Raw genomic sequence first — 17,084 nt, 5'->3', positions numbered from 1 at the left:
CCTTCGTGCCCCGCAACCCGGAAGCGAAGGGCGCGGGTGCCACAGCCGCGTCCCCGAGTTGCAGGAAGCGCCGCACCGAGGTGCGGACAGGCGCGGCCACGAGGGGCGGCCACGAGGGGCGGCCCCTCAGGGAGCCCAGGGCCGCTGCCGCAACGCCCGCCCGCAGCTCTGACCCCGCTCGGCCCCGCCGCTCCCCGCCGGCCCAGCGGGAGGGGAACGAGCACCGCCCTGCCATTGGCCGCCCTGCCATTGGCCGCCCTGCCATTGGCCGCCCTGCCATTGGCCGCCCTGCCATTGGCCGCCCTGCCATTGGCCCCCCGCCGGGACTGTCGCTGAGGGGAGCTTTGATTGGCCTGCGGCGGGAAGGCTGCTCGCTGATTGGCTGCGCAGGCGGCGGGGGATTCATGACGGCGTGAGGGCCCTGTGGCGGCGCCGCGCTGTCCGCCCGTGTGTCCGGCCGGCCGTGTGTCCGGCCGTGTGTCCGGCCGTGTGTCCGGCCGTGTGTCCGGCCGGCCGCCCCTCGCTCCCCCCGGCCGGTGCCGGGTCCGTAGGACAGGCCCGGCTGCACCGTGACCCGCTCCCGGGGTTTCGCCCTCCCCTGTGCCTCATCCGTGGAGCGGCTTCCTGTGAACGGGGAGTGCGCAATGGTTTGGAACCCTTCGGTTCGGGGTCGTCGTAATCATGCTTGATTTCAGTAAGTTTCTGAAGTAAAAATAAGGCTTTAGTAAGGCTCCTAAACCTTCTCAGAGTGTTGTTTTAAATGGGATTTATTCTGTTATTAGCACCCATCCCAAACTCTCCCCCCCATGGTGACAAAGGAATTGTTCATGAAGTCATGTATTCTCATATAACTCCTGGGTGTCTACTGCAATCCTTCATAAAGCTTTTGAGAATTAAGAACTAAGAACCTCACAATACTCTTCTAGGCAGCCACGGTGCTAAACTGCTGTATTTTGGACCAAAGTATTAAAAGAGCTGTTTAATGTCGCTGTAAGAAACAAACAGATTTTAACGATTTAATATTAAACTTGCTTTCAGCTAATAAATCTGACTGTGCAATGCGCGTATAATCCTGGGTCATCCCAAATTGCTCGTGTGTGAGACTTCTTTTCTATTTGAAAATGAAAGCCTCGTGTGGAGACCGACAGGGCAGAAATCTGTGACTGTCCAGCTGGGTTGTGAGCTGCAGTCCAGAGCAAAGGCACTGTGCAGAGCTACAGGCAGTTAAAACTGCCAGTGGTTCCTAACTGCAGGATTATTGGTTGAACTCTTTAATAGGATATATGTCAACAGCCATCAGAGAAGACTCCTGCCAAAGGGCTGGATTATTGGACAGTCAGGGTTGGAAAGGGAGCTCTGGAGATCATCCAGCCCAACCCCCTGCCCAGGCAGGACTGAGTCCAGGTGGGTTTGGAATGCCTCCAGAGAAGGAAACTCCATGACCTCCCTGGGCAGCTGTTCCAGTGCTCTGCCACCCTCTGCATAAGAGTTCTTCTTCATCTTGAGGTGAAACTGAAGAGAGTTTGGCACCATCCTCTTGACACCCACCTCTGAGATCTTGATACGCATTGATGAGATCCCCTCTCTGTCTTCTCCAGACTCTCCTCATCAGAGAGTGCTCCAGACCCCTCATCACCTCTGTGGCTTCTGCTGGGCCCTTTCCAGTAGCTCCTGGTCCTTCTCGTGCTGGGGAGCCCAGAACTGAAACAGCACCCCAGATGTGGCCTCACTAGGGCTGAGTAGAGGGGAAGGATCACCTCTCTCAGCCTGCTGGCCACACTCTGCCCATAATAAAATAATATCAATATATAAAATACTAGTACTACCACCACCACCACTAATAATAATAATAGTAATGATAATATACCAGAATAATTGTTACTTCTGTAAGATAACTGATAAATATATTGTTAAAAAATCCTGGAAACTTTTTTGACACTGATTTACGCCTATTTTTTTTCTTGCCTGTGTCTGTGATAAAAGCCAGTTTAATCACAGATAATTATGGGATGTGCTGCTCGTTGCTGTGCTGTGTCAGGAGATGGATTGGGACCAGTTTGACTTGAACCCTAAAACAATTGCTGCCCTGAAAAAAGGTAATTAATTTGCCAGTGTCTCATTAAGAGATCTGTCACTACAGATCCTTGACATAATTGTGTGTTTGTGGGTATAAGCAGGCAGATGGGCACTAACATTTTAGAACTGTAATTAAGTATTTCATAAAGGAGTTTTTTGAGTAAGGAGAAGTGTTGGGTTTTGCCCATGCTTCAATAATAATTTTCCAAACAATTTTACAGCTTGTGTTGATGCGTTCAAAGTGAATATTGCCTGCCCACAATGTAAAAATGCAGCATAGATAAACCTCAAGTAAATGTGAATTAGAAATTGGGAAAACTTTGCTGTGTCAGACAGCCAAAAGCATTTTAAAAAACTCCTCTTATTTCAGCTGACATAAAATCAGTAAAAGAGGTTTTAAACCTCTCCGGAGCAGACTTGCAGAGATTGATGAAGCTCTCCAGTGCGGACATCCAGTGCCTGCTGAAAACAGTCTCTCACACGCTGAGGAGGAGCAGCATGCTCACAGGTAATGCAGTCAGGGCATCAAGTCTTCTAGCTAAAACTCAAGATACTGTCACTGGGAGAAAATATGGTACTGGCTCCTCAATGACACAGTAATGTGGGTTTAGAATGAGAATGGAAGTGTTTTAATTGTGCTGTAGTGAATTATCCTAAGGACAGATCCCCTGGGGTAAATGGAAGTGAATGGGTGTCATTTTTCTGGATGGAGCCTGCTTGAAACAGGACTAAATGTTTCTCCAGTCTGAAACATTTAAATACAGGAACAAAACATTTCCTTTTTCTTTCACACTCTCTTCCTCTCTCTCACTAGTCTCCTTTTGGACTAAGACTAGTTGAAAAAATTATATCATATATTAAAAGCTTCATAAACTGATTTGTCATAAACACCTCATTCCAAAACAAGCAGGACCTAATAGCTCCTCCTGTACAAATTCTTAATGACAACTCTGTACTTAAAATCTATTTTCTTGTGATTGCATGTGTCTTCAAGCTTTGACCAGATGCCTGCTGTGCTATTTCGTACTCTGCTATAGCTTTCTATTTCCATAATTGCTGTGCTTGAACCTTTGCTGTCAAAATTCTCTCAGAGTGTAACTTTCCTCAGGGACACCTTAGAGGCAGAGACAGGAAAAAAAAGAGTTTCAGAGGAGGAAAGTACTCAATGTAAATTATCAATCTTTGTACAGATATTCAGCAGTAGGTCTGATGGGGAGAGAGAGGTGGGGAAGACCAGGCTGAATTAGGGAAATTCTCCATCAACAAAGAAAGCCTCCCTTGTAGGTATAAACCTTGTATACAACATCTATTTTGTATCATTGCGTGTTGGAAAAATAATGAATGAATCTACCTTTTCCTTTTCTTTTTTTTTTTTTTTCTTTTTAATCATTAAAAACCACTCCCAAACCCTGCAGCACTCCAGCTCTATCAAGACAAAGATCATTTCACCTCCCAGCACCAGAAGCTGAGCCTGGGATGTTCAGTGCTAGACAACCTGTTGAAAGGTGGCATTCCTTTAGTGGGAATCACGGAGCTTGCTGGGGAAAGTTCTGCTGGGAAGACTCAGATTAGTTTACAGCTGTGCCTGTGTGTGCAGTATCCTTACAAGTATGGTGGATTAGAGTCTGGTAAGTGCTGAACTGTAAACATGGATTCATTTCCCATTTGGGGGAATTTCTTGTCTTTAGGAACCTCATTAAAGCAGGTGCACATGTTCAGTGCATGTCTAACTTCAGTAGGAAGCCAGGTAGTGAGTGATGTGTCTTTACAGAGAGAAAAGCTTGCTGTGCACGTCCTGCAGCACAAAATAACTTAATTCAAAATTACTGTTGGCTGTTGGTTGCCTGCCTGCCACTGGGTTAAACTAAACACGCTCTCAGACAATGTAAGAAAAGTGTTGCTGTCATGAGAGCTCACTGACCACTCAGGTAGCCACCTCAGCAGAACAGCTCAGCAGATAACTTTCTGCAAACATCTGGGTATATGGTACATATTCCCTAGCTGAGGATTTCAAATTTCAAAGACTATTTGTTTTGATAACTGTAATTGTATTGATTTACAGAGTAAAATCGATGGAAATGTAGTTGAAAGGTATCATTGTTTTGTACCTGTGGTTTTCCTGGGTTTACCAAAGTATACCGGTTTATTCTTTGGCTTTTTTACCCTTCTATCACATTTATCTAACTCTAATTCTTTTTTGTTTTTTCTTGCTGTGCTGCTGTAGAAAGGGAGGAAACCTGTGTCACTTCTGAGAATTCCGGTAGTCTGCCTTAGGTGTGTTTTGCCTGTGACCTTGCTGTCCCTTCCACACAGCGCTGGCTTTATCTGGCAGCTCAGTGGCTCCTTGTGGGGAAACTTACTAATTTATTGAACTATATCCACCCATGTGGAAAAATCATGGACTGTACAAATTAAGATCTTGCTTAAAGGGCTGTGAGTAGCCTGTGGCTTACATTACATGATGTCATTAATCAGAGCAGAAGCAATTATATTCTGTTCTGCTCTTTTGTGTGCTGCTGCTAACTGCTGCACGTAGTTTGAATACAAATACATTTTTATCCGTGCTCCAGGACTTTTCCCTGTCTGTGTTGAAATCAAGGAACAGAGGTAGAGAAGAAGGTGCCCAGCACCCTACTGGCACTCTCATGTTGAGCCTCCTGTGAGAAATACAGCAATTAAAGCTTAGGTTAAATGTGAGGAGTTTTATCCTTTAGGAGACTTGAGGAGAACAGCAATGCTGAGAAACTCTCACAGAACTCTGCACTACCAGTGGAAGATTTTGCTACTGATTTAAAATTATGGTGCATTGTATTTTTTTACGGCTTAGATACTTCCCTTCTTATAAGTGGTGATGTTGAAATACATTTCTTTAAACAGTTACTTCATTAAATTTTGTGCGAGTCTTCCTTGTAATTCTCAGTGCAGGGAGGTTGGCAGCAAAGAAATCCTGAAAGTAAACAAAGGCCTCCTTTGCCTCCAGGATATCTTTCTGCTGTTCTAGGAATGTCAGTTGTGTTCAGTTGTGTGTTGGCTGAATTTATTTTATATGCCCATATTCATAAGTAATACATGAATATAATGGGACAAATTAATATCCAGGTTAGAATTCTGAATTAGAAAACAATGTTTGCTACTGATTCTTGGTAACAAACTGGTTTGGTGCATGACATTATGATCATAGGAATCAAAATTTGTTCTTTTTGAGATTGAGGGGTTTTAGTGGGTTTTATTCCTGTTTGGTTGACTTTTGGGGGTTTTTGTTTGGTTGTTTTTTGGGGTTTTTGTTTGTTTGGGTTTTTTTTGTTGTTGTTTTTGTTTTTTGGGGTTTTTTTTTTGTCAGCAATCAGCAAAACACATTTATTTGCCTGAATAAAAAATATGATGAAATTGCTGATGTCTGTTTGGGTTTTGTTGGACCTGTGACTGTTTTCAGAGTCCTGAATGTTGCAATAACTCTGAATCAAAATACAATTATTTAATCAATGGAGCATCAATCTACCTAGAAATGCAAATCTGCATCTGGAAGAACCCCACTGACTATGAAATCTGAAGAAACTGACATTCCATCCTTTTTAAGTAAACCAAGGAGAGGACAAGTGACACCCTGCTTAAGGCAGGTCTGATTTTCAGAAAGCAGATGATTTCTCTGTGAGCCCAGAATTCAGGGTAGAGAAATCCCTGTCTTTCAGCATTAAAGCAACACTGTGCAAAAGGCATAGTGCTGTGTTTTGGATTTCTGACCGAACCAGGCAGACTGCAGTGTCACTCCGTCTGTGGGTTGGATAAACTGTGATACCTCTGATCCCCAAGGGCAGGGGATCCGGTGCTCCACAGCTGTGCACAGTGAGTGTCACCCAGTGGAGAGTACAAAATCCAGTTGTCCCACCTGGTGTTGAAAAAGGACCAGGCAACTGCAGGGAAGTCGCAGGAGTGGGGGTTTTATTCATCACTGATTCAGCATGGTTGCAGAATAACCAAACCAACATGAATTTCCAGGTCTGTAGCTGTAGCTTTTAAATGCAGCATATCTGATATAATTTGTGTGCTGTTAAGAAAACAGTGTGTGTAAGAGCCCTGTTGTAACCACAGGTGTTTCCTTGGCTGCAGGAGCTGTCTACATTTGTACAGAAGATGTGTTCCCAAGCAAACGTTTGCAGCAGCTCATAGATCAGCAGCATAAGCTGCGTGCAGATGTTCCAGCTGAAATCATACAGAAGATCAGATTTGGAAACAGTATTTTTGTTGAGCAGGCAGCAGACCTGGTAAGTAGTAGCGCAAAGAATGTTTCTAAGACTCTTGATCAATATGGATTTGAGGCAGCATTTTACTGTTAAGGGGTCATTAGGGGAAGAGCAGCACAGTCTGTAACTGGTTTGGAACGCTCAATGATAGTCTTGTGTCCTGAGTGTTTCAGTGAGAACCACTCCTTCCCCAGGTGGGCTGTTCAGCCTGGAGAAGAAAAGGTTGTGTGGGGACCTCATAGGAAACGTCCAGTGTCTGAAGGGGCTGCAGGGAAACTGGAGAGGGACTCTCTGTCAGGAAATGTAGATAGGGCAAGGGTACAAATTGAAAGAGGGGAAATTCAGATATTAGGAAGAAATTCTTTACTGTGAGGTGCTGAGATATTGGCACAGATTGCTCAGAGAAACTGTGGCTGCCCCATCCCTGGCAGTATTTAAGGCCAGGCTGGATGTGGCTCTGAGCAACCTGGTCTGGTGGGAGGTGTCCCTGCCCATGGCAGGGGGGCTGGGACTGGATGATTTTTAAGGTCCATTCCAACCTCTTAACATTATATTACTCTATGAAAACAGGAACAGTTTAGGAGTGTAGTACTACACCCTTGAGATTTTGAAGTATCAGTATCAGAGCTGCAGGTAAATGCAGGCTCAGTTTTATCTCTTCAGTTTTCTCCTCAGTAAAACCACCAGATGTGGTTACTGGTGAGACTTAGAGATCCACCAGCTGCCTTCACAGTTCGAAACTCCTGGAGCTGGTGCTGCAGTGGTGTTTGCTGTAGTTCAGTCTCTTGGTGTCCCAGCAGGGCTCTTTGCCCTGTGTCACTGTCCCTGTGTGTGTGGCAGGACACCTTCCAGCAGTGCATCACCAGGAGGCTGTCCCTGCTGCTGGCCCGGGGCATGGTGCGCCTGGTGGTCATCGACTCCATGGCCGCCCTGTTCCGCTGCGAGTTCGGCGCGGCCCAGGCTGCTCTGAAGGCTCGCTACCTGCAGACCTTTGGGGCACAGCTCCACAGCCTGAGCACCAGGTACAGGACTCCCATCATGTGCATCAACCAGGTATGACAGCAAAGTGCTTCTTGTTCTCGTTTAATAAATGGCTGGAGGGTGATGGAGCAATCTGTGTAAATGCACATTTCATGGTGTTGTATTTACCACTGTCAGCTGAAAGTTTATTATTTAAGCTTTTATAGGCTGTTAATGTTCTCAAAAGGAGTCCACTAAAGCTAACAGAAATAGGTTTGTATAGCAACTGCACAGACATCAAAGCAAAATAACAGAGTTCTTTCTTATCACTGGCATCAAATGCCATTATCAGCAGGATTGCTCTGGGAGTTCTGCAGGCACACATATATTCCAGGAGACAGTGAAGCACCAGGGACTTTGCTGCATCTCTGTGGAACTCAGCATTTTTGTGTAACTGCTGAGATTACTGAGGCACTAAAGTGCATGCACTGACTTGAGCTGGACCAAAACAAGGCCACAGTGATACTGGTCACAAAGAGTATTCTTTTGAGAAAACAAGGCAAGACACTGCTCTCAGTCCACTCACAAACTGAAGGAGCATCTGAATGCCAGAGGTGAAGTATTCACACTCCAAATGTGGCCTTGGGAAGGAGTAAGTCAATCTGCAGGCAGACCACTGAGAAACTTCAAAGGCAGTAAAATCGTTGAGAACAGGGCACTTCTGGGACATCTGGGCTTTTGTAGATTTTATCTCCAGCTACAGCACTGGAACAGTTTTGTGAGTGTAGGGAGTTTGTTTGTGGTTTGGAGGGGTTTTTTTTAACAAGAACTAGTTTAATGTAAGCTGTAGCTTGCTAAGTAGTTCTGACACTGTAAACTCAGCTTGTAATTCCCAAATCCATTTTAGTTTGCCTTGAAAGAATAAGTGTTCTCTAACTTGTCTTAATATATGTTCTGATAACTTGGATTTTCTTGCCTTGGTTTCCTTCCCTGCCCTCCTGCTTGCTAAATACAAACCCAGAAGCCCAGGTCAGCACAAACAAACCTTGTTTTTGTGCTTCAGGTGACGGATGCAGTGAGCGAGTCAGAAGCTGCTCAGTGCAGCTGCAGGTGAGTCACCCACACAGTGACAGTGACAAACACAGCAGCATTGAACCACTCTGTTCCTTGTCACCCCAGGGTAAGCTACGAGGTCATGTGAGGAGCAGTGGGGCTTTTACCCAGCAATGCTGGGTTTCCTGGAGATCAGCACTAACTCATGCTGTGAAGGGAAAGAAACATCATATTCACTTACATCGTAATCCCTAATCACAAGTTAGCAGGAAAATTTCCCTGGAGTTAATGGCTTGAGTACCTGCTTACGTGAGAGTATTTTTGCATCTTGTCTTGTCTCTGATATAACTCAGTGCACGTTCAGTCTGCTTAAAAAATATAGTAACCAAAGACTAGCAGTTGGCTTTGTTAGTGAGCTAAGACAAAACCCAAAATAGTAACTTTTGACACCGAGCTATTAACAGGATTCAAATGTATGTATTTGTTGTTTGAATCCTAACTATAACCTTGATTTACTGCCTAAGCTGGGTGCTACGTAAATGTGTGTTTGTGAGTTCTCTGCATCCTTCAGATTCTGAAACTGACACAGAACAAGGATAAGGTTCAATTATTATTTTTTGCTTGGTTATCTTGTAGTTCTTTTACTGGAGAAATTGCATATTTTCCTTAAAAAAAAAAAAAGTTTAAACATTGGGTTGAAAGTCATACATACAGAGTGTTCTGTTTACCCAGCATTTCTAAATATACCTGCAAATGGAATCCAAGGCCAACAGTTACACACTTCAGATATTAAAAGTTCAACCATTTTTCTTTTATGGTTTTCCTGTTGCGAGAGGCCTGTGCAGAGGGAGGTGGGTACTCCCCCTGGCCGTAGCTGAAGGAATGACAGCTGTTCTGTATAGAAGCACTTCTCCAGCTGTTTCCTTGCCACAGGGAGAACCTAAGTTTTGTGAGTAAATCCGTTCACCTCTGTCTTCAAAGACATAATTTGTCATTATTTGTTAGAGAAACATGTAAGTTATGTCTTCTAGAGCAGTTTTGTTACAACAGAAAGTATTTCATATGAAATCCATGTATGCAGAAATGTGTAATATTTCCTTTATAGGGTAGAGGGTAGCAGAGTCACTCCAGCACTTGGAATAACCTGGTCCAACCAGCTGCTGATGAGACTGATGGTCAGCCGGGTCTCGCTGCCCGGACACTCACCTGGAGCAGCACCACACTGCGCTGGAAGCATGAGGACTTTAAGTGTCATTTTTGCTCCTCATCTCCCTCCATCCTTTTGCTACTATACAGTACAGCTGGAAGGTGTAAAAGGAATAAAATAACTCTCTTACATAGTAGAGTGTCTTGCTCCAAAAATGTACCAGAACTTTGCTTCAGGAAGAATTACTGGTGAAATGCAATTCTTCCTAGACGAGAGAAATTGATGGTGAAGTATATGAACAATGGAATGGGTACATTTAGCCTTGTCTGCATTGTGAAAGATGATCTTTTTATACTTGGATATTCAACTTGTGAGATGAGTATTCTGAAGGTTTTGAAGGAGAGGGAAAGCTGTGGACAGGTAGAGGCTGCACAATGGAGTGAGATGTTGCAATCCCCATGATGTCCAATTTTATAGCATGCTCATCTAGAAACAGCATTTACTGTAGTTTTGTATCCTCTCTGTTTCCAGACCCAACAGACTTGAAATTCAACCAGTTTATGTTGCCTGCTGGTGGTTCTGGGTCTCATGCTGCCAATTAAGGATAGCCATTCTTTCTCACAAAGCAGCTGTCCTATTTTAAAACCATTTGTTATTAAGATTTTAAAGGAAATAATCCCATGAAGGTATTTAACATCTTACTGTAAGAATTAAGATTGCACTAGATTTGTACTAGATGAGTATATCTGACTTCATAGCACTCTTAACATTTTTTTCTAATGGTTCATTTCCACTCTTTTCCTGCTTTCCAGCCCCTTCCCTTCATAGCAAAAGCCTCTTTATTTAGCCTCTTTCATTGGAAGGACAGCAAACGACATCCCCCATCCCCTTGCTCTCTTTGCCCATTGCTGAAGCTGTGTAGCCTCAGGGCAAGGTCTCTGCATTCTTCCTGATGCTCTGCCCTGCTCTGCTCTGTGTTTTGCTGAATCAGCATTCTTCGTGGGCTTCTGGATTGCTGCCTCTCATGTCCTGTGTCCCTGCTGCTGGGCTCTCAGCTCAGCTGTGATCCTGAAGGGCACCTTCAGCTCTTTTCATCCATTCAGATGCTATTGCTCTTCTCAGGTGATTTTTGTTCAGTTTGGGCTTCCCATGGGTTTTCTTCCTGTCCTTGTGCTATTTGTCACATTTTTCTGCTGTCCTCTGACCACTGCCATGACATCCACTCTACCTTCGGCTGCATTTTTCCATTGCTCTGTTCCATGTGAAAGCAATCCGGGTGAAGTTACACTGTCCCAAGGCCTCTGTTCTGTGGGTGCCTGCTCCCATCAGTGAGTGATGCTCACTTGTATCACACGCTCATCAAGCTCCCACGTTTCCCCTCCTGCTGCTGACCCAGACAAGAACTCCACGTGTTTCTGTGGAGTGACATTGCTCAGGTCTGTCTTTTGGCCAAGGAACCGTGTGTTTGTGAAACAGCTGCCTGCTCTGCCTTTCCCCAGTCACGCTCTTTCAGGACATTCATCCATCTTTTCATGTGGAAGCATGCAGCTGGGGTAGCTGAAAGGGAAACTTCTGTCTGGCTGTAAACTGCCTCAGCTGGAACTATGGCAGGTTTCTCAAGGGACAACTGAGTGTGACTCAAGGAAAAGAGACCATGTGTGACTGCCTCAGGAAGTTCCAGAGGAGAACAGGCACAGCTTGAAGCTGAAGGAAGGAGACTCTAAGCAAGCAGAAAGGCTGAGTTGCTTTCAGTGCCTTCTGCAACCCCTTCAGATGTCTCAAGGGCCCTTGTGCAAATAGCACAAGTTGTGTCTAAATCATTTTTCTAAAATGTCTTAATTCTCTGTATTTGGAAATGACTGCACGGTGCTTTTTAATAAAATCCAACCATGAAGCTTAGAAGCCTTTGTGTTCCCTAAGAAAAGGTGAGAATGCCACAGCTCCGAGGCAGGGCCACCTCCTTCTTCAAACCCTTACCCTTCAATGCCTCCACCCTAACAACTTCAATAAAGATCAACTAAAGCAGCACAGGTAACACGTCAGTTCTATTCCTGCCCTGTGTATCTGGGCTGGAACTGCAGCCAAGATAATGTTCATCCTGTTGTGCTGACTGGGAAAAGCAGCCACAGAGAGATGTAGCTCATTAACGGGAGTCATCAAACCCTACCTGGATATTCCTTTACAGAAGAGCCTCATCAAATCCAGGAGTTTGCCTTACTGGGAGCCATGTCCAGAACAGCGTGAAACCTCTGAAGGTTAAGTCTGTAGTATTTTGATCACTCTTTTTTGCAACTTGACTGCTTGCAAGAATGGCCCCAAAGTGTTAAAAAGTCCTAGACAGGTCTGTTAATCAAAGTTCCAGTTTACCTGGTAAAAAACCCTTTTACCAACAAAGAGAAGTAACATTTTACCTGCTCAAGTGTTCTGTCATTATCCTGTTGGGTTGTTGGTTATTTTGCTCCAGCTGAGTCAGAATACATTACAGTTTGTCTCCTGAGCACACACAAACCCTGGAATCTCAAATCCAGCTGAGCCCCTCTGAGGCTCACAGCCAACACTCAGTCACTCCAGTTCCTGCCCTGTCTCCCAGTCCCACCCCCAGGCACAGCCCAGGATGTCCATCTGACCCAAAGTGCAGCTCTGGGGCTGCAAACCCTCTCAGGAACCCGACACAGCACCTGTGCCTTGTGTCTGAAGTGTTGAAATGTGCTCAAGTTTTAATAAATGCAATTTAAGAACCTTCCCTTTATAGAGCTTTATTCATTCTTTGGGTTTCACAACTGAGATTTTTACTCTATACAAGAAAAAAAAATGAAGTTTTTACAAAGAAGATTTACAGTCTAGAATGTATTAAGTCTTTATCCTGCAAGACTACTTAAATATTCTTCTATACTTTGAAAAGAAATGTTAAATACACTTGAGAAATTATGGTTCCCTAAGTATTTCTCATTTACAAGCAGATGTAACCAAGGAAGTGTTGCAACTTCACTGTGAGCACAAGGACCCTCCCAACTTGGGCCTTTGGACCTCTATCAGACCCCCCACACTGTCTGGCTTCTTGCATTGTTGTTTTGGGTTTTTTAACAACTGACCTTAACTATTCAGTGTACTGGCACAACTGTGAATGGTTTTAGGGGAAAAAAAAATCCAATGTAGATATTTGAGATGTTCGTGGATTCTAAGTATTTACACACACACCCCATGTACTTCTGTAAATCGATGACAATGAAACTAAACTTCTCAGCATCACATCTGTTAACATTTATTCTCTCAGTACAGACTAACACGACCAAAACTGCCGCTCTCTTAGCAGCCTTCAGACACAACACGTAACCTGCATAACACAAACCAAAGTAACTTAAACTCATCAGCTACTGTAAACACACTGTCAATGCAGCACTGCACACGCCTTCTACTAGATATTTACAACAGAACCACATCCTTTTTAAAATCTCTGGATTCAAAGAATACAATTTAAGTACAAATACTTCTCAAGCTCAAAACCATTTTAATTTACTACAATTCAGGAGTGCTTGGGGGATGAAGGTTTACTGTAGGAAAAAGTACAAACTGTAGATAACTGACTCTTTCTGCATTAAGTGCAGACACACCACAGCAACAGGTCAATTACTCCAGAAGAGAGGCAAATCATGGAACATTTACATTTTACATGACTATTTAGTAAGATCTCAACTCAAGACCAAATATTGCCACATAGCACAAAGCCAGAGACAGAAGGGCAACAGACACCTTTCTGTCAGTAACAATTCCATGTACAATTCATCCTACATCCTGCTGTACACCCAGACTCACCACGGTTTGCAGGAGAGTCTGAGGCCTCACGTGGAGTCCTTGTTACATTTTTATTCAAGTTCACCCTTAAAATTTTAGTCAAGGACAAAAATGCCAGATTAAAAACACATCTGCACTACCAAGGCTGCAGTTCTCCTAATAAGCTCTCTGTCAATTTTGAAGGTCTTTTCCAGTTTTCTGTTTCATTAGAGCTGTCAATTTATTTTGGTGCTGAAGAATCCCAGAATTATATAATTGGATATCCTGGATATATTCTTTATGCAGACTCTTAGCTATAACTGGAACTTTACGAAAGGAAATCCATAAAGAAAATCTTGTGTAGAAGTGAACTGAGAAATCCATCTAAAATATAAATGTACACAAACCATGTCCTGACAGTAACTCATCCATGATTCAAGCACAGGGAATGTTGACTTTAATTTGGGTGTTTTTTAAAAGTTCTCAAACTGCTAACAGCTCACTAACAGTAAGGACTTGGCTACTATTCTCAGGGATTTGTGGATTAAAGAAATCTTGAAATTTGTTTCTTCTCTGAAAAAAAAATGAACCTTTTAAATGGAGTTGTTTAACATGCATTAGCTCAACAACTTAACCTTCCATCACACTTTAAAATAATACATAAAGAATTAAAACATTTAAAAGCACAGTATTAGTAATGCCAACACCAGCAAGATCTTGACCATGAAAATTCTCTCACTATCGCCATCAACATATCAGAGTCTTGCACTTTGAAACTTACTGTACATTGTCATTTGGCATGGTTACATAATTTATTGCTTATTTACACAGGGTTGGGGGTTTGAGAGGTTGCAAAAAAATCATTTTGCTTCAAAGCTGAAGGATGAATGTGGGGATCACATCCTTTCGTTTAAGTAATTCCTTGTTACCAAAACAGTTTTGTGTCTGAATAGTTCTGTGGGGTTTTTTTGGAAGCCAGACTCCAGGTGGGGTGGGGGCTGGACCTGGCAGCCTGACATGGTTCTTTTGGCAAAGCCAGCTCAGTCTGCCTTTGTGCAGAGAGCCCAGTTCACCATGAGGGCATAAAACACGCTTTTGGGGGGGGGGGGGGGGGAAGTATATATATTACATTTTTTTAATATAAAAAGCTCTTAATAAAAAGATTAAAACTCAAGAGTCAACATTATATGAGTATCTACTGTTAGGATAACCGAGCAACAACCTGTTCCTGCTCGAGTTCATTAATGAATTGCACTATGTGCTGAAACTCCTGCATAATTATTAGCAGCATTGTCTCTCACCATTCCTACACTGTCTCTAAAGCAGGTGCACCACAGGCAGCTTCCTTTGCAGAGATGCTCAGAGGGTACCTCCTGGTAAACATTGTTAAGTGCATTACACAGACAACTTCTGCATCAGTTACTGTAACCAACTTAAAACCAGGTGCAAACCCAGTCAAAAACTCCTACTAAGTACTAATTCTAATGACTTTTCACAGCCTGTTTAAATACTAAAACTTGTTTTTGTTCCTATATTTTACCTCCTTCAGTTGGTGGTGACCTTGAATGATTTTCCAGCTTTTCCCAAAGTTAATTTTGTTTGACATTTTCCAACTCACAACTATGACCACAAATACATTTATACACACACTGCTTGTTCTTTTTTACTTTCTCATCCAACTTCACACAAACAGGAATTTTTACAAAAGATGAACAAAATTACAAGCTTTACAGAAAAGCAGAAGGAAATCCTAACATCTATAAAATCCTTAAAACATACATACTTCGTTCCAGCAGCAGTCCTGTATACAGACAGCATTTATATATATGAACCTAAGTGGATTTAACATGGGTATGTGGTCACACAGGTCACTTGCCACTTACGGCCATTGGGTGCTTCCACGAGGGCCCTTAGCACTGAGTGGTCGTTGCAGAGCAGCCACCCCACAGTGTGACATCCTGGCGTGCAGTGCCTGCTGCTGCTGTCACCAGCTGGTGTGGAGAAAGGCAGGATTTGGGATCAGCAAAAGGAAACGTTGGGCACTTTCAGCAAACAGAGAATGGGACTGTGAATTCCAGTGGACAAGCAAGAAAGTCAACCTGAGGCTCCATGTTTCCCTAGGAGCAGCAGCAGCTGCTCTGGGACAACTGCAGTCCAAAACTTAAGTATTCTTCAATCACACAAATTAAAGATTTTTTTCCATTTTTCCTGATGTACACAAACCATCCTATGTTCATTGATTATTGTGCCCTAAGACTTACATTATCAAAACTTATGGTCACAGGTGTTGCTATTCATTCTGTCTAAAGCTAACTTACCTCCAGCCATCACTTCTGTAAGATTTAATAGCTCAGTCTAGTGGTTAAGTCAGTCATGTCTAAGTGCTGTTTTGCTAGCCAAGGCTTCTACCATTACAAGAATCAGTGGTGCAAGGGCAAACCCCACCACTACAGAATGCTCAACTGGAATTTCTACAGTAATGCACATAAATTTATCCATGTCTCCTTCCAGCACTGTATGCATTTACTGTCACACATTTAATTTTGCTTGCATTTTCCAACACTGTTGCATTTTGGTATGCTTTGAATGTGTTTGTATTTTTACTTTTTTTATATTTTTTTGGCTGCTGTAATAGTCAGATCTATTAAAGAAATTTATGTAAGTAGCATGAATGGAAGCAGTGCAACGAGCAATACCTATCTATAGTTTTCCCTTAGAAGAAAACACACATTAATGCTGTGTTTAAAACTGTCCCTATTAAAAAAGTAAAAACAGCAGTCCATTGGAAAAAAACCAACATCAAACTAGGTGTTCCTATACACAAGGATGAGGAACCAAAGCTTTGAAGGTCTCAGTGCTTCTTTATTCACACAGGAATATTAGCTAGCTTCTGTCCCAAATCTCAGTGCGCCAGATCAGAATGACTGACACTCAGAGCTCGCGAGTCTGTCAGACAATTATTTCGTTCCTGTGTGAAGGGGAAAAAAACAAACAAAGAAATTAAGCAGATGTCCAGATAGTTCCAGCAAACAAATAAAAGTACTAGTTTTAACAAACGGGAACAAACATAACAAACTAGTGAGAACCGTTCATGCTGGATAGGGGGATGCTTTCCTGAGTCCAATAAACACCTTTTTCCCCATTTTTTAATGAGCAATATTGTCAAGTTCACACACCCTTACAGTCCAACCCAAGTCTTCCCAGAAATGCAAGAGCCCATTTATGGGAATTGCCGAGGGTGCCTAGAGAGGAGGAACTACAAAGGTTCACAAGAAAGAACTGATTTTACTACTGCACTGTACACACCAACAAAAAGCCCCTCCTCTGGAAGTCACAGCAATTAAACACACACCGGGGATCCATCCAGTCACGGGCACCCAGGACACGGCTCTTTGACACCCTTGGCACTGCTGCTGCAGAGAATTGGGCTTTACCCTGGATTTGTTTTGGCTGAACCTCACCCTGAGCAAAGTTTTGCTTACACCTCCAACCACAGAGAACTCTGCAGCACATTTGTTAGGGATCATACAGCTACAACACCTTTACACCACTGGGGAGAACAACAAGAGCCACAGCTGGGGCTTTTGTGCTACTTTAGAACACACGGTGATGAAGATCCTCACCTACATTTTGTTAGTAGAGAAGCAATTTTATCTTCCTAAAATTAGTGGCAGTTACTGTGTTAGTAAAACACACAGCAGTGTTTAGAAGAACATTGCTCACTCATTTGACAATTTAAACAGTGATTTGTTAGGTAAAAACAGGCAATGAGGAGTAGCACTTGGGCACACCATGAACTGTTAAGCAAAATAAAGTTTTATATTAGCAGAAGCACA

The 17,084-nt window shown here is 43.2% G+C and overlaps 2 protein-coding genes across 7 annotated transcripts in view; one reads left to right on the top strand and one right to left on the bottom strand.

Moving 5' to 3' along the window:
• The first annotated feature begins 415 nt into the window (after positions 1-415).
• On the top strand, positions 416-9,670 carry XRCC3 (X-ray repair cross complementing 3). 2 transcript variants are annotated; one of them, XM_066188901.1, is made up of 8 exons: positions 416-694; positions 1,988-2,096; positions 2,447-2,584; positions 3,492-3,704; positions 6,184-6,338; positions 7,158-7,370; positions 8,341-8,387; positions 9,436-9,670. In XM_066188901.1, the coding sequence occupies exons 2-8, from the start codon at positions 2,042-2,044 to the stop codon at positions 9,656-9,658; spliced, it is 1,044 nt and encodes a 347-aa protein (XP_066044998.1). In that variant the 5' UTR covers positions 416-694; positions 1,988-2,041; the 3' UTR covers positions 9,659-9,670. The 2 variants fall into 2 exon arrangements, with proteins under 2 accessions (XP_066044998.1, XP_066044997.1); XM_066188900.1 differs by having other exon boundaries at positions 1,984-2,096.
• Positions 9,671-14,348: 4,678 nt separating this feature from the next.
• KLC1 (kinesin light chain 1) overlaps positions 14,349-17,084 on the bottom strand; it is a 49,273-nt gene continuing 46,537 nt past the window's right edge. For all 5 annotated transcript variants that reach the window (XM_066188895.1, XM_066188894.1, XM_066188896.1 and 2 more), the window contains one exon: positions 14,349-16,216. In XM_066188895.1, coding sequence (XP_066044992.1) covers positions 16,151-16,216 — 66 coding nt within the window. In that variant the 3' untranslated portion in view covers positions 14,349-16,150. The remainder of the gene's footprint in view (positions 16,217-17,084) is intronic.

This window comes from Chamaea fasciata, unplaced genomic scaffold, assembly GCF_029207755.1.
Source record: "Chamaea fasciata isolate MVZ Bird 193981 ecotype frontalis unplaced genomic scaffold, bChaFas1.0.hap1 SCAF_7, whole genome shotgun sequence".
Classification (NCBI taxonomy): domain Eukaryota; kingdom Metazoa; phylum Chordata; class Aves; order Passeriformes; family Sylviidae; genus Chamaea; species Chamaea fasciata.
This window is presented reverse-complemented; position numbering and strand designations above follow the sequence as displayed.

Excerpts from the sequence above, each read along its gene's own strand:
- XRCC3 (XM_066188901.1), top strand. The coding sequence starts at position 2,042 with ATGGATTGGGACCAGTTTGACTTGAACCCTAAAACAATTGCTGCCCTG. Across the intron at positions 2,097-2,446 it reads AATTGCTGCCCTGAAAAAAG|CTGACATAAAATCAGTAAAA; the intron begins GTAATTAATTTG and ends CTCTTATTTCAG. Across the intron at positions 6,339-7,157 it reads TTGAGCAGGCAGCAGACCTG|GACACCTTCCAGCAGTGCAT; the intron begins GTAAGTAGTAGC and ends TGTGTGTGGCAG.